The following is a 13,601-nucleotide window of genomic DNA, read 5'->3' as shown; positions in this document are numbered from 1 at the left end:
TATAAGTTAAATTTTCTGTGCACAGAAAGTCATTGATATATCTTGGGTTTGTTTTGTCTCAGGGAGCTTCATTTATCCCAGAGTCAGCTACTGCAGCAAACGAAAATAAGTGGTGCAAAATCACCACATTATGGTACAATTAATTAGGAAAAAATAACTGAAAAAGTAGAGGGAAAAAAATGTAAAGAATTCAGCAAAATTGTCTGAAGCCAGACATTCTCTTTCTGGCACATTTCTCGGACATATTTTATATAATTATTCGTTTTTATAGTATATTTTAGTAACAAAGCAACTGCTGTAATGATTTGTAATTGATACAAAATACAATTATTTGCACTGAAGGATTCTCAATTTGGCATGAGGAGGGTTAGAATAAATGGATATTGCACAGCTTATTAACAGCTTAAATAGATTTATTAAAAATAACCCCACAAAATCAAAGTGTTTCAGTTTTCAATTTGGTAAAACTCAGAACCAGGTAAGAAACTGGGAAAATTCTGTCAGAACTTTGAATGGTAAATCGTCCTCATTGCATGATTTCCTTTGGAATTTCTCCTGGCTCTGGGAAAGGGGACCTGGGTGAGTTCCTGCCTTGGCTCTGCTCTCTTGCTGTCACCGAGCGCTGCCATCTGGTGCTGTCACTTCAAGGTTGGGTTATCCTATAATTTGTGAATTCTCCCTCGCTCTCAATTAGCATTCCATCCACATTATGGGAGGGAAATAGGGGAAAATAATTGCTTATATAAATATCATGGGGAAAAAATGGTTGTCTTTAAAGAAATCAGGTCTTTTGAACAGAAAGGAGGTGCCAACTTGGTTTTCTTACACATAAAGCATTTTAATAAGACTCTGCTGTAGTCTTTGGAAGTGTAATTACATTTTCTTCATGATACAAAATTTTCTATCCAAAATTAATTGAACAAAACCTTCAGTTGAAGCCTACCTGGGCCAGTTTGTAATGAAAGTAAAGAGAATTTGTTAATTTGTACAATCAGGTCAATATAGGAGTAGTGGAAGAAGAAAAAGCTGATGTTATCTTCTGAAATGTTTAATGGGCTCAGCTAAGGGTTATTTGCCTTGGTTTGAAGGCAGAGCAACTGAGGCAGAGAAGAAGGAAAAGAAATAGTGTCCAAAACATCCCTGATCATCATTTAGAAATTGAATTCTAAGCTCCCAGGCAGATCCAACCCCTCTCCAATGACTCTTCAAATTTACACTCAATACATTTTGGGTTTTAAATCACGTTGGCTTTGGGTTATGCAGGAGATTTAGCTTTCAATTAAATATTTAAGCAGTGCAAAGTGCTGGACTCATCTTCTAGACTGGCCTTTGACTCGGGGACTGGATGTGCTGACTTTATGGGAGATCATTCAGTTCAGACAACTTAATTGGGTTTTACCACTGTTCAAAGATGATACATTAGGTCTAGAAGGGTGGTTGGTGCTGTCAAATGAGCTCTGTCCCCAAAAATGTTAACCAGTTTATTAAATACAGAAAGTTAAAGGCCAGTCCCTTATATGGAGCTCAAAAAATTGGTTTTTTGGCCTATAGTACTAATTAAAATTAGGAGTTTTTTTCTGTAATATTCTGTTCTTTATTGGATGTTTGCATCTTTGCATGTTGAAGAATATTTGTCTTAGGTTTGTACCTTCACCTGAATGTTTTTTGAGAGGATCCCTTCATTCATTGATGTGCTCATGTCAGATTTAGTTCACTGAATTCTTTTTTATCAGGCTGGTATCCTTTTAATTGTGTTGGTCTATGGCTGAGTGCTTTACACATCCTTCAGTGCTGGACCTTTTCTGGTAATTCATGGCCTGGAAATATTTCACCTGTTTCAACTACCCAGAACTTACTGCTGAGTCAGAGTATGAAAAGAAAACAGAACCACTGGCATTTACAAAATCAATTATTTAGTGATTTTGTGGATGATGTTACATCCCAAATGAGACTCAGAAGAAACCTTGAGCCTGTGAGTGGCTCTAAATTTGCCTCCTTTTCAGAATTTATGCAAATGTCACTATGGCAATGGCCTTTTAAAGGGAGATACCCATTGAAAATTCCCTCAGATTAATATTGGGTTAAAAACTCTCCACTGTGCAAAATACTTGAACAAATGAAATCAGATCATGGTGTAAATTGTTGGGTGGCCAAAAGCACTCAGCTGTAGATCTGGTGACTGAGCATCAAATGCTTGTGAAGTAAGTTAGGGCTCTCTTTCCTGCATCTGTGCAAGCTTTTAAGGGGGGAAGGAAAGCTGAATTCCACGGGGTGTTTCTGTCCTAGCAAAAGGCTCAGTAATTGTCCCTGAAAGGTTCTGATTGCACCTGTTGGTTTTATTTGACCTCCTCTCAGTAACTCTGTAGAACTGCCCCACTCTGCCCCTCAGTGTTCCATGGCAAACCCCCCGTGACTGATTTGGGTGCTCATTCCCTTTTCCTGTCAGTTCTGACTGCAGGACCTGCTGCAGCCCAGCTTTGGCAGCAGATTGGAGGGGCCCTGAGCTGTGCCTAAGCCCAGCTCTGAGCCCAGCTCTGACTGATCCCAGCTCTGATCCCAGCTCTCAGCCCAGCTCTGACTGAGCCCAGCCCTGACTCTGAGCCCAGCCCTGACTCTGAGCCCAGCCCTAACTCTGAGCCCAGCTCTGAACCCAGCCCTGAGCCCAGCCCTAACTCTGAGCCCAGCTTTCAGCAATGTCCCCACATGTCCTGGCACACGGAGCCCTCCCAGCCCTGGGCTCTGCTGCTCCCCTGGCAGCTCCTCAAGGCCACAGCAAGGCTCTAGCAATGATCTGTTCACTCTCTGCAGAAATTTTAATAGCATGATATACAGTGTACTTGTTGGGAATTGAGTTCTCATCTAATTTCTGTGCATTTTTCCCCTTTCTGTGAAGACCTTACCTGTTTGGAGCAGGATGTTTTTCCATAAAAGCTCCTTGGTGAGTTCCCACTTCAAACCCAGCATGCCTATACTCCATTTGCTGTCCTTGCTGAAAATAACTCTGTGCTTAGACTTTTTAATTTTGGATTAATTTTTTGTTTCATTTGTTTACCTGCATGGCTGATCCATAGGTTTCCATGCACATAATTTCACTTTTAAACTATGGATGCTGTTCACCATCGAGCATTGCAAGGAATTGAATTCACTTTTTTTCCTCCCTTCTTTTTACCTTTGAGAGTGCATTTAATTTTTAAGTAGCAGGGAAGTTGAAAAAATAAATTATTTCTAAGTGGGCAGAAATGATTGCAATGTCTTTCCAAACAAGCCTCTCTCTTTTTTTTCTATATTGCTTCCTTTATTATTGTAGCACTAAGTTGCTTACAGACAGAAAACATCGATGATGACCTCTGAGAAATAAGCCAGATTAGCAGTGAGTAGGCAGTAAAGTACTGCAGTGAGAGGTGAAGCAGTAAAATGGGTACTGGAAAAAAAGAAAAGCTGATTACTCTGGAGAAAAAAAATCAGAGAACTGTCTGGGGTGAAAGGGATCTTCAAGATCATCTCGTTCCGACATGGGAAACAGTTCTGTTAAAACTGGGATATTTGAAATAAAAGGGGTTTCATTTAAGTTTTAACAAGATTTTTGATGTTGGAGTTTGGTTCAATACTTGGGCAGTGCTGCATCACCTCATCACCACTTTATAACAGGATTGGCCTTAGATGCTGGAAATTTGGATAATAAGAACGGAAGAAGCAGGAACACTTTAGAAAATTTTAAAGCTTCCAGCAAGTTTTCTGGGGCTTGGGTTTGGGGGTTTTTCTGTGGGTTTAGGTTTTTCTCTTTGTTTTTAATTTAACAAAGGGTATCTTCTAACTATATCCACCAGTATCTGTTAGAATATTTGTACATGGCTCATGTACATGAATATCACCCTCAATGTCTCTATCAGAATATTCTCTTCAGGAAAAGAAATTGTTAAGAGCTTTGTAGGGAAAGGAAAGGAAAGGAAAGGAAAGGAAAGGAAAGGAAAGGAAAGGAAAGGAAAGGAAAGGAAAGGAAAGGAAAGGAAAGGAAAGGAAAGGAAAGGAAAGGAAAGGAAAGGAAAGGAAAGGAAAGGAAAGGAAAGGAAAGGAAAGGAAAGGAAAGGAAAGGAAAGGAAAGGAAAGGAAAGGAAAGGAAAGGAAAGGAAAGGAAAGGAAAGGAAAGAGGAATTCCTTATTCGTTGAGAATTTCTAACTCCTCAAGTACCTCCCTCAGAACCATTTCTAAATGTAGTTTATGGTGCACCAAAGAATTTTGCCTGCTGGTGATGTAAGAAGTGCAGAGGCTCTGGCAGAAGAGTTTTGGCTATGGATTTCTGAGCAAAGGCTGTGTAGGTCACCCCTGCACGAAGCAGGAGACGTCAACCAGAAATGGTTTTAGATTGAAGGAAGATTAAAAGGCTGAGATTAAAGAGGGGAATGTATGAAATACGCTCCAAAATTGTTGCCTGTCTTTCACAAGACTCTTTTTGTGGTTTGTTTAATGCCAGTGCTAGCTCAAAAATATGGTCCTTGCTCGTCTACAGAGAAATTAGGATAAAAAACACACTTTGGGTGGGGGAAGAAATCATGTTGTTTCCATTAAGGTCTTAATGAGACCTAAAATTCTGTAAACAAAATGGATGTTGATTTGACAGCTAAGTGCCTGGTGAATAAAGGATCCTACCATTGCTTTTCGTGCTTTTTCTTGCTTTATTCATGATCTGACAACTGGAAACATCTTTGTTTTCATGTTTTAGGCACAATGATAAATGAATTAAAATTTCTAGACTTTGAGACAGATTTTTTTTGTAACTTTATGTGTAAATGCAAATTTCATGCAGTATTTTTCTCCTGATACTTCTGTTGCTGTTTATGTGGTCAAGATAAAACTTTTTCCATCAGCGGTCATGGATGTTTCCATTCAGTGGATTTAGTGTGGAATAAGTGCTTTTGTTTTTATGAATCTCATATATTTGGAGCCTGTTTGTTGGGAATATAAAATCAAAGCAATTTTCAGTCTTTGCAGACTGGTACTATTTGACTATAAATATTTGAATATATATAAGGCAGCTCCTTCATATCACATATATGCAATTTATTTATTGTTTTGAAGTCATGACACTTGTTTGACAATAGCTTTAAAGATTCATTTAAGAGCCAGAAGAATTTTGTGAGACATAAAGCTCCATCATGAACTGTGCTGCTTTGGTTTTTAAAATATTGTGAGTATTAATCTTACTAGTTAAATAATAATATTTAATTAGTATGTAAACTAATTAAAATATTAGTAACTATTTAGTGGTTTTACAAAGAGCTACCACAGTGCATTTCCAGAGATTATGGCAGAGTTTGATGTGTTACAAAGCTGACAAGTGGGAGCTCTGAATGGTTTCAGTAGGTCTTAATCTGTTCTTACTGTGCTGGCAACATGAAAGAACTTGCATGCTGAGCTCAGTCTCTTCATTGCTGTTTAAGCTCTGACAAAGTGATGTCTTCATTTTCTTCTTCAGGTCCCTCCCATCTCCTTTTGTGCCATTCCAGTAGAAAATGTCTGTATCAACATCTTGGTGCTTTTGCATTTAGTATAGAAATAATCCTCCAAAATTATGTTAGAACATTTAATAATAATACAAATTTTCCCAGATAGATTCTATTCCTGATTTAGATTTCTGTACAGATCTAATTGGGGTGAAACTGCTGCTGTGTCTCACTGAATCCCAGGTGTGGTGGCACAGTGGAGTAGATGCAGAGAGGAGAAAGCAAACTGCCTTTTCATCCTCCTGATGTCTTAAATGCAATGCTGCTGTTGCTAACATTTGGGAGAAATGAGGAGTGGAATTATAATGGGGAATGTTGTGGTCCCATGTGCTTCACTGGCTTGGTTTTAACATTGACTCCCAAAAATCTGAATTTCTTGCTGCATCCCTTCTCAGGAAAACTATGGTCCAATCTTTGGGAGTTACTGTATTATGAAGATTCTTTTAAAGTAACTGTTTTGTAAAAGTGAGGCCAAATGTGTCCAAATTTCAGCTCTTGGAATAATTTATGAAGTGCTGACAAGCCAAGAGCAAGGAAAGAGCAGGAGTTCATAGCAGAAACAAGTCATTCAGCACCTACCTTCAACATTATTGTTTTGTTATCATTTATAGAGCTGAGAGGGTGTTTGCATCTGCAGAATAATGAGGATTTATAGTTTCCAAGTTGTTAAAATATCACAATGACATGTAAAGATATTTCTCTAATGGCATTACTGTTACTGAAAATAACTGGGCTTTGGAGATTTGCTGGAGGAATGAAATTTGTGCTGGAATTTATCGATGAAAACTCAGAATTGACTAAAATGATGCTCAAATGAAAGATTCCTCAGCTGCAAGAGACTTCAGAACAGACTTGTTGACATCTCAGCAGCATTTTCAGAGATCTGTCCAAACCAATAAGATGCAGAAACCTTTTTTGTTTGTTTGCTTGCCTTTGTTTGCTAGCAGGGCTGAGTTTAACCACATGAGTAATCGTGTTTTACAAGGTCTGCTCTTTCTGCCTACAAAACATCATCCTCGAAGGGAAAAGCTCCTGGCACTGAAACCAACACTTAAGTGCTTGCCTTGAAAGATGCACATCCTAAAGACAAGATGGAAATAGAACTGAGCTCAGACCATTTCCTCCAAGGCTGTTTAGAATTGTGTTTGGTCAAACTCAGGTCTGGGGACTCAGAGTGTGGAGAGCTCTAGAAAATGTGTTGAGTCCCAGGTTCACTTCTGCTTCAGTTCTGTCTCTGTAGAACTTTAATCCAGTTTGTAGCTCAAAATTGTATTTGCTTCTAATTTTTTTCCCATTTTTAATTACTTCATTAACATTGAAAAATAATTTTAATAACCTCAGATTGTATTCAGTAAAAATTGAGAATATTAAGACTATTAGGACAGTGCAGAAAGATCCTTTAGTCAAGAGGAAGTGAACATGGCAGAGTCATACCTGTGCCTCTGGTTTGCTCTGTAGTGATTGATGGGTTGCCCTGTCCTGAATTCTGTATTAAACACAATCATTTATGAATTGAACTAAACAACAAGACTCTAATTCTCTGGTACATTCATATTTTCATTTCTGAAGGAATATGAGTATGTGAATACTTGGAAAGTGAGAGCTAAAATAATTCTCAAGGTACAATTAGGTTAAAAATATTCTTTCTGTGATAGATGATTATTTCAAAGTGAAAGAAATCCATTCTGATTTTTTTTCCTGAGTAGCTAATAAAAACTTATTAGTTAACACAATCACAATTTAAATATTCTAATATAGAAACCTGGTGTGCCATTGCAAGCCAGAGAATACATTTATAGCCAGGACCTTTTTGGAGCACAGATTTCTGACCCAGTCATCTGGAGCTGTAGGTTTAACAGTTGGATATTAAGTGCTTTGTGGTGGTTCAATACCAGAGTTACTGACTATAAATTCCAACTGCTCTTTTGGGACATTCCAGCTTCTCCCACATGCACAAGAGGTTCAGCTCTGATCCAAGTCCATGTGACCATAGGCTTGCCATGTGTATGATCTGTTAGTATAAATTAAATATCAATATAACCATACAGTGTTTTAATTGATTTCTGCTGGTTAAAAATATTCTTCTAGTGCTGAATTCCATGCACACACACTTCTCAGAATTGGAGATTTGTTATGTAAAAACCAGGTTAATGGGATGGTCTGATCACAGGCTGAAATTGTGTGGTAGAAGAAAAATGGAAAGGAGGGATAGGTAGGAAGAGAAGGGAGCAGTGGAGTAGAGAGAAAAATATAAAATAATTCAATTAAAAGGACTAGAACAAGGGGAACATGAAGAAGGAAAAATCCTGTGTGGGTTTGTCAAACAGCTTTTCTCTTGAAGAAAGGGTAAAATTCTGATGTAATGAAGTGAGGCATGGACAATGCTCTGCCCATAGTTTTGAGTTTGTGCAGAACAGAAACCTGCAGGTCCCTGTGAGGAGAAACACCTCAGAATATCTCAATAAATAGAATATCTCAATAATCTCAGATCCTCACCCCCTGGATCTGCTCCTGGCACATCGTGGGGTCAGGGCACAGTGCCTCAGTTTGCTTTTCCATTATAGAATTCCTGGTGTGCTCTAACAGTGCTCATGAGTGTGTGTGTGCATCCTCTCCTTGTCCTGTACCCTCTGCATGTCCTTCCCTGCCACCTGTGTCACCCACACCCCTGGCTGCTCCTGACTTCCTTTGGAAAAACAAGGAAATATTGACACTGCAATGGCTGGCCCAGAATCTGCATTTTCATTCCCAAAGGATTTAGGATTTCTTTGGATTTACTTCAGAAGTTGTTTCTATTTAATGCAAATGTTCACTATTGGGTCTTTTAAACAGTTCAGTTCTTCATTATGAGCCAGTGCTGTTCTTCAAGTCAATGAGTTCAGTATTCCAGGGGAATTTGGGAAACTGAGCATCTGTAAACCCTGCTCAGCCTTATGGGAACTGCAGATATTCCCCTTTTCTGAAGTAATATCTTAAAATTGTTGCTAAGCAAAGGACATCTTTATTTTTTGAGAATTAACTTATATAATTTTATTTTGTTCTTTCTTCAAAGCAAATCCAAACCAGCCCCACAGATTTCACCCAGTAAGTCTGTGGGAGGGGAGTTTTGTGTCGCTGCAGTCTTTGGAGCTTCAAGGTCGTGGTTTGCAAACAATTCTGGCCTCAAACGAGAAAAAGGTTGGTACCTCACAGATTTGGGATTGTATTAAGTTGCATTTAAACATAAATTCTTATTTTGTGACAGGTTTGAAGCAATTTGTGGATTTTGTTCCTTAAACTCAGGGGCAATCGAGAATTTTAGGAATATTCTTAGGGGTCCTTTTTGTAAAATGTACAAGAAATTTTAATTAGTGAAATGAGTAATTGAAATTTTAATTAGTGAAATGCATAATTGATATTTTATTATGATACAGTGACAAAAACCCAACTTTGATAGGTCAGTCCAAAGGTGCGAAGTGACACTGAAAAAATTGTGAGATAAAGATGAAACACCTTTGCTAAAGCAAATGTACCAGATATGTTTGGAAATGTGTAATCACCTGAACACACCTTGGTGAGAAACTTCTCTTGATTGAGATATTCATACAATTATGTGAATATTCTGTGTTTTGTACGATTTTCTCTTTGTCTCTCCAGCCCTTTTGCTACTTTCAATTCACCTTTTTAGCTGCAAGCAAGAGACTTAAAATAACGCAGACCCTGCTATTTCTGCAGAAGCTTTTCCTGTTGCTGCTGTGCTGTTCCAATCAGATTTTCTCTCTCTCTGCCCCAGACCAGTCCAAGCAGTTTGTGGTGGAGTCCCTGTACATCATCAGCTGCTACGGGAGCCTGGTGGAGCACGTGCTGGAGCCGCGGCCGCTCAGCACCGCGCCCAAGATCAGCGACGACACCCCCCTGGAGATGCTCACCTGCCCCAGGGCCAGCTGGGCTTTGGTCAGGTACCTCACTGCTGGGCCCTCTCCTTCCTTTCATGCCCGGGATCTTGCCTTTTGAATGAGTTTTTTGTTGAAGGAGGGAGATTCAAGCCTTGCTTTCCATGCACTTCTATCGCTGTTGATGTGCCTCAAGGGGAACTGAGCTTCTCAGTCCTTCTCTACACGTGGAGCTAGGCATGAACATGTCTGTGAATCAATAGAGATCCTCATTAATTGGTGATTTTAAATGATCAGGTTGTAATTTTCTTTTTATATAAGGGCTAGGAACGATTATTTTGGTAGTGTTGAAGTACAGAATTCTGCTGTGAGACATGAGCAAGGTTCCCACGATGAAGCATTGTGAGTTTTCATGTGAGCAGCTGAAGGTACCATTTCTAAAGACAGTAGAAGAAATTATTCCTGACATGTGGAAGAAAGTAAAGAAAAATTGATGAGAAAGTGTTGTCAGTGCTTTTGACGTTTTAAAATATTTTTCTATCGATTTTTCTTGGCTCCTACATTCCTTAGTGCTGCTTATGGCTGCACTGGAGTGATCAATACTTGATTTACCAAGCTATTTAGGAATGGCCCACCCTAATTAAAATTACAACACAGACTTTGGGACCATTATTGTTGAAACGACTAGGTTGTAATGGAATTGAAAATTCTAATTGGATCAATAATCCATAACTTTACACAGCTTTATTTTCACAGTAAGTGCTCAATGACTTCACAGGATGGAAGCAGTGGTAGTTAACAGAACAAAAAAGTCCCCCAGTTTCTCTTGTGTGTTTATATAACGTCAGCATGACATACAATGGTCCTAAACATATTTACCAACTTAATCTAAACCTCCTTCCTGGGTTTTTGAATGCAATCCCTGCTGCAGTCAACAACCAAGTATTGTCTTTGCCTCACAATCTGCACAATTTGGCCCTGCTGCTCCACTGCCTGTGGTGGATTGCAGTGTTTGAACAAGCTAATTTAAATAATTACAAACATTTTGTGAGCTTGTATAGATAATTGCATGTGATGACAGAAACACTGATTTACATTCTCTGTATTAGCTGAAATATTAATAGTCTTGTGTTTTACCTCAGAACTCCTCAGTGGAATGAACTCCAACCACCATTTAATGCAAACCATCCTCTGCTCCTGGCTGCAGATGCTGTGCAGTACTACCAGTATCTTCTGGCTGGCTGTGAGTAGCTGACAACTTCTTGTCTTGTCTCATGTGCACGTTTTGAGCAGAGGGTGATTTTCCAAGTTCATTTTCCAGCCAATTTCAGTGGATGTTCAACCCCCGTGTGTAACTCTGTTAGTAAGGAGGGAGCAGTGGATGAAGTGTTGGGATTTTTGCCATGAATCAAGAGTTGTGGGGCAGTGAGAGTCACCCACCAGATCCCTGAAATCCTCAGGGTTTCCTCACCTCACTCCTTCTCATGCTTTCAGCCATTTCCTCCTGTGAATTCCACACCCAGGAATGAGTGCATCTGCATTTCCCTGTCCCTGGGAGCTCCTGGTTGCTGGGCTCCTTCCAGCCCCAGTCTCAGCCAGCTGCCTCCCTCAGGAGCCCTGGCACTGCTGCCAGGGCTGCTTGCCCACCTGCCTTGGCCTGGGCCTTGCCCAGCCACATCATTCCCAGAGAGCCAATATTGCATGGCATGGCACGTTCAGAAACATTCACACACCCATAGCTCTGTACATATGATATATCTATATTATATAAATACACAGACCCACACATTTTTATAATGGTTTTGTAGAAAAATGAGTATTTCTCTTTGATTTGACAATTGATAAGAGAGAGGAGTGCTAACAGTGAGGAGCAGGTCTCTGTTCTGTCCAGGATCACAGTGATGCAGCAGCTGAAGTCTCCCAAAGGAGCAGCTCATGGCATCTGCTGAGGTTCTCCAGGGGAAACCAGAGCTGAGCACAGTTGTCAGTGCAGGCAGCCTTGTGTGACAGGGACACTTCAGCTGCACCAGGGCCATGGGGGGCAGAAGGAGGCTCCTTGGATGGGGCTGGGGAAAGGGACACTGGGGCCAGACTGGGTCTGCTGCTTCTACATGTCCATCTGCTGCTGCATCTGAGTGCTCTGGAAACCTGCAGAGCTTGAGTCTGCCTTCTTCTGTGCTGCACAGAAAATTGGGATAAACTCAAAAGGTACAAAAGAAGATTAAAAAGTATTTAGTAGTGCACAGCGTCACTGGATTTGCATTTTGGCTGGATTTTTTTTGCTAGATTCCTGCCTTGTTTCACTTGTATCCCACAGAGTGAAACCAGGGATGGATGGGCTCATTTTGTGTATTTTATTAACAGCTCAAGTATTGTTACACAGTACAGTATACAATGTGTACAAATCCATTGTACACATTTCAAATGATTTAGTGCTGAAAACTTTTTAAAGAAAAAATAATGAGTAGTAGCTAAATTCCAGCAAATTAATGAACTTAAAGAGGTTTTGCATATTTGGTTGAATTATCCCTTGTTTCCTTTATGTGACTTCTGTACCTTGCATGTTTTTTGCATGTTTGAATTGATACAGTCACATTCATGCCACATAATGGAATTGCCATGGAAATAGGTAACTTTGCATCACCAGAAAGTCTGACATCCTCATTTCATGTTTATTTCCTTTCTTCCTCATCTCTCCACTTTGAATTCATTTTTCCATTGCACGTGGCCAATTAAACAACTTGTGTTATTTGAATTATTAGACTTTTAACTCAGATTTTAACTCACATATTAAGAATTTAAGCTGGATGTGAAACAGAAAGAATAATAGAATAATAACCACTAAGGACAACACAGTATCTAGAGGACATTATGCAAATGGCAATATCAGTGAAACTTGTGTCTGATTGTCTTTGAACTTTTGTCTTCTGGATTTATTCAGGCCAAAGCTCCTCAGTGAAGTCCCTGACAATGGAGTTTCCCACAAAAGCCACCTGTTAAGGAGCTGCTGAGCCCGGCTCAGGCTGTGCTTACCTGGGCTGGCTTTAGCTGCAGCCTGGCTGTGCTGTGCTCTAATTGCCAGCAAATGGCCCAGCCGGGGCTGAGGGGGGCTGCTCCATCTGTCTGCCACGTCAGGGCACAGGAGCCGTGGCGCCGTTTCAGGGTCACTATTTGTGGCTGTCTCTGGAGGTAGAATGCAGCAGTTTCTCTCCCTCTCTGTATAGCATTTCTGCCGATTGTTTGGCTCCATTAAGTGTGCAGGGGAAATAAAAGCCTGAATGACCAAGTCACAAGGGGGTATGGATAGACCCTTTCTTTGTCCACACTCAGAACATTGCATTAGGTCTCATTATCCATTTATAATAAGTGACCTCTGCCCCCTGGGTCATTGAAAAACCCTCAGTGTGCTTTTTAGCACAGAGTACCTCTGTCAGCAGCCGGGCAGAACAATGAGACGTCTGGCAGGCTGCTTGGAGGGCTGCACGGCCAGGTTTTCATAAATAAGAGGTTTGATGCCAAAACACAGGGCCAAAACCTTCCTTAGTCTTTGGAAAAATATAAACCAGGCCAGTGACTTCTTGTGCTAAACAGAGGATATTCAAAAAATCCTGCTTTAGGTTATCAACACATGGTTCAGCTTTTAATATCTTTAAAGAATCTGAAAGTTTTATTTGCAGCTAGAAAGGAAGGAACAAGGAGCCATTGTTTGAAGAAATGTTTTGTACAACAAGTGTCCAAGACCTTTATCCCAAGGGTATTTGTAAGTGGATCAGCACAGCTGTTTCCTTGCTTTGAGGTCATCTGTGACATCTGCTGCAGAAACCTGCATCAGTGTGTGCAGCTCTGTCTACCTGAGCATGTCAGCACAGCTCAGGGCTGCTGCACAGGTGAGAAAGTGGAAGTGAGGGATTTACAGCTTTCTGTAAGTTCATGGCTTGAAAGTGAACTTGCACATTCAATTCCACAACCTGCTGGCCTGCTGGAAGTGTCAGGATCCTGCTCCAAACTCTGCAGAGAAAGTGTCACCAGTCCTGAGAGCTGCTTCTGACAGAGAGATTCCCATGAGTCCATCCCACAAACCCCTGGATTAATGACAATCCTCAGGTCTTCAGTGCTGGCTTTTAGGTATCAGATATTTCTCTGCACTCCTCACATTTAATACACAGTATTCTACCTTATTTGTGTCTTTATTCACCTGTGTCCTGAGCAACTTCCACATCTAACCAC

The 13,601-nt window shown here is 40.3% G+C and overlaps 1 protein-coding gene across 9 annotated transcripts in view; it reads left to right on the top strand.

Moving 5' to 3' along the window:
* The window catches only part of BCAS3 (BCAS3 microtubule associated cell migration factor), a 293,863-nt gene that overhangs the window by 96,286 nt on the left and 183,976 nt on the right, over positions 1-13,601 (top strand). For 8 of the 9 annotated variants that reach the window (XM_058037735.1, XM_058037743.1, XM_058037736.1 and 5 more), the window contains exons 17-20: positions 2,894-2,938; positions 8,555-8,679; positions 9,275-9,440; positions 10,517-10,617. In XM_058037735.1, coding sequence (XP_057893718.1) covers positions 2,894-2,938; positions 8,555-8,679; positions 9,275-9,440; positions 10,517-10,617 — 437 coding nt within the window. The remainder of the gene's footprint in view (positions 1-2,893; positions 2,939-8,554; positions 8,680-9,274; positions 9,441-10,516; positions 10,618-13,601) is intronic. The other variant, XM_058037737.1, reaches the window with a different exon arrangement.

The sequence above is a fragment of the Melospiza georgiana genome, chromosome 19 (genome assembly GCF_028018845.1).
Source record: "Melospiza georgiana isolate bMelGeo1 chromosome 19, bMelGeo1.pri, whole genome shotgun sequence".
Lineage (NCBI taxonomy): Eukaryota > Metazoa > Chordata > Aves > Passeriformes > Passerellidae > Melospiza > Melospiza georgiana.
The sequence above is the reverse complement of the archived record's forward strand: the minus strand, read 5'-3'. Positions and strand labels throughout refer to the sequence as shown.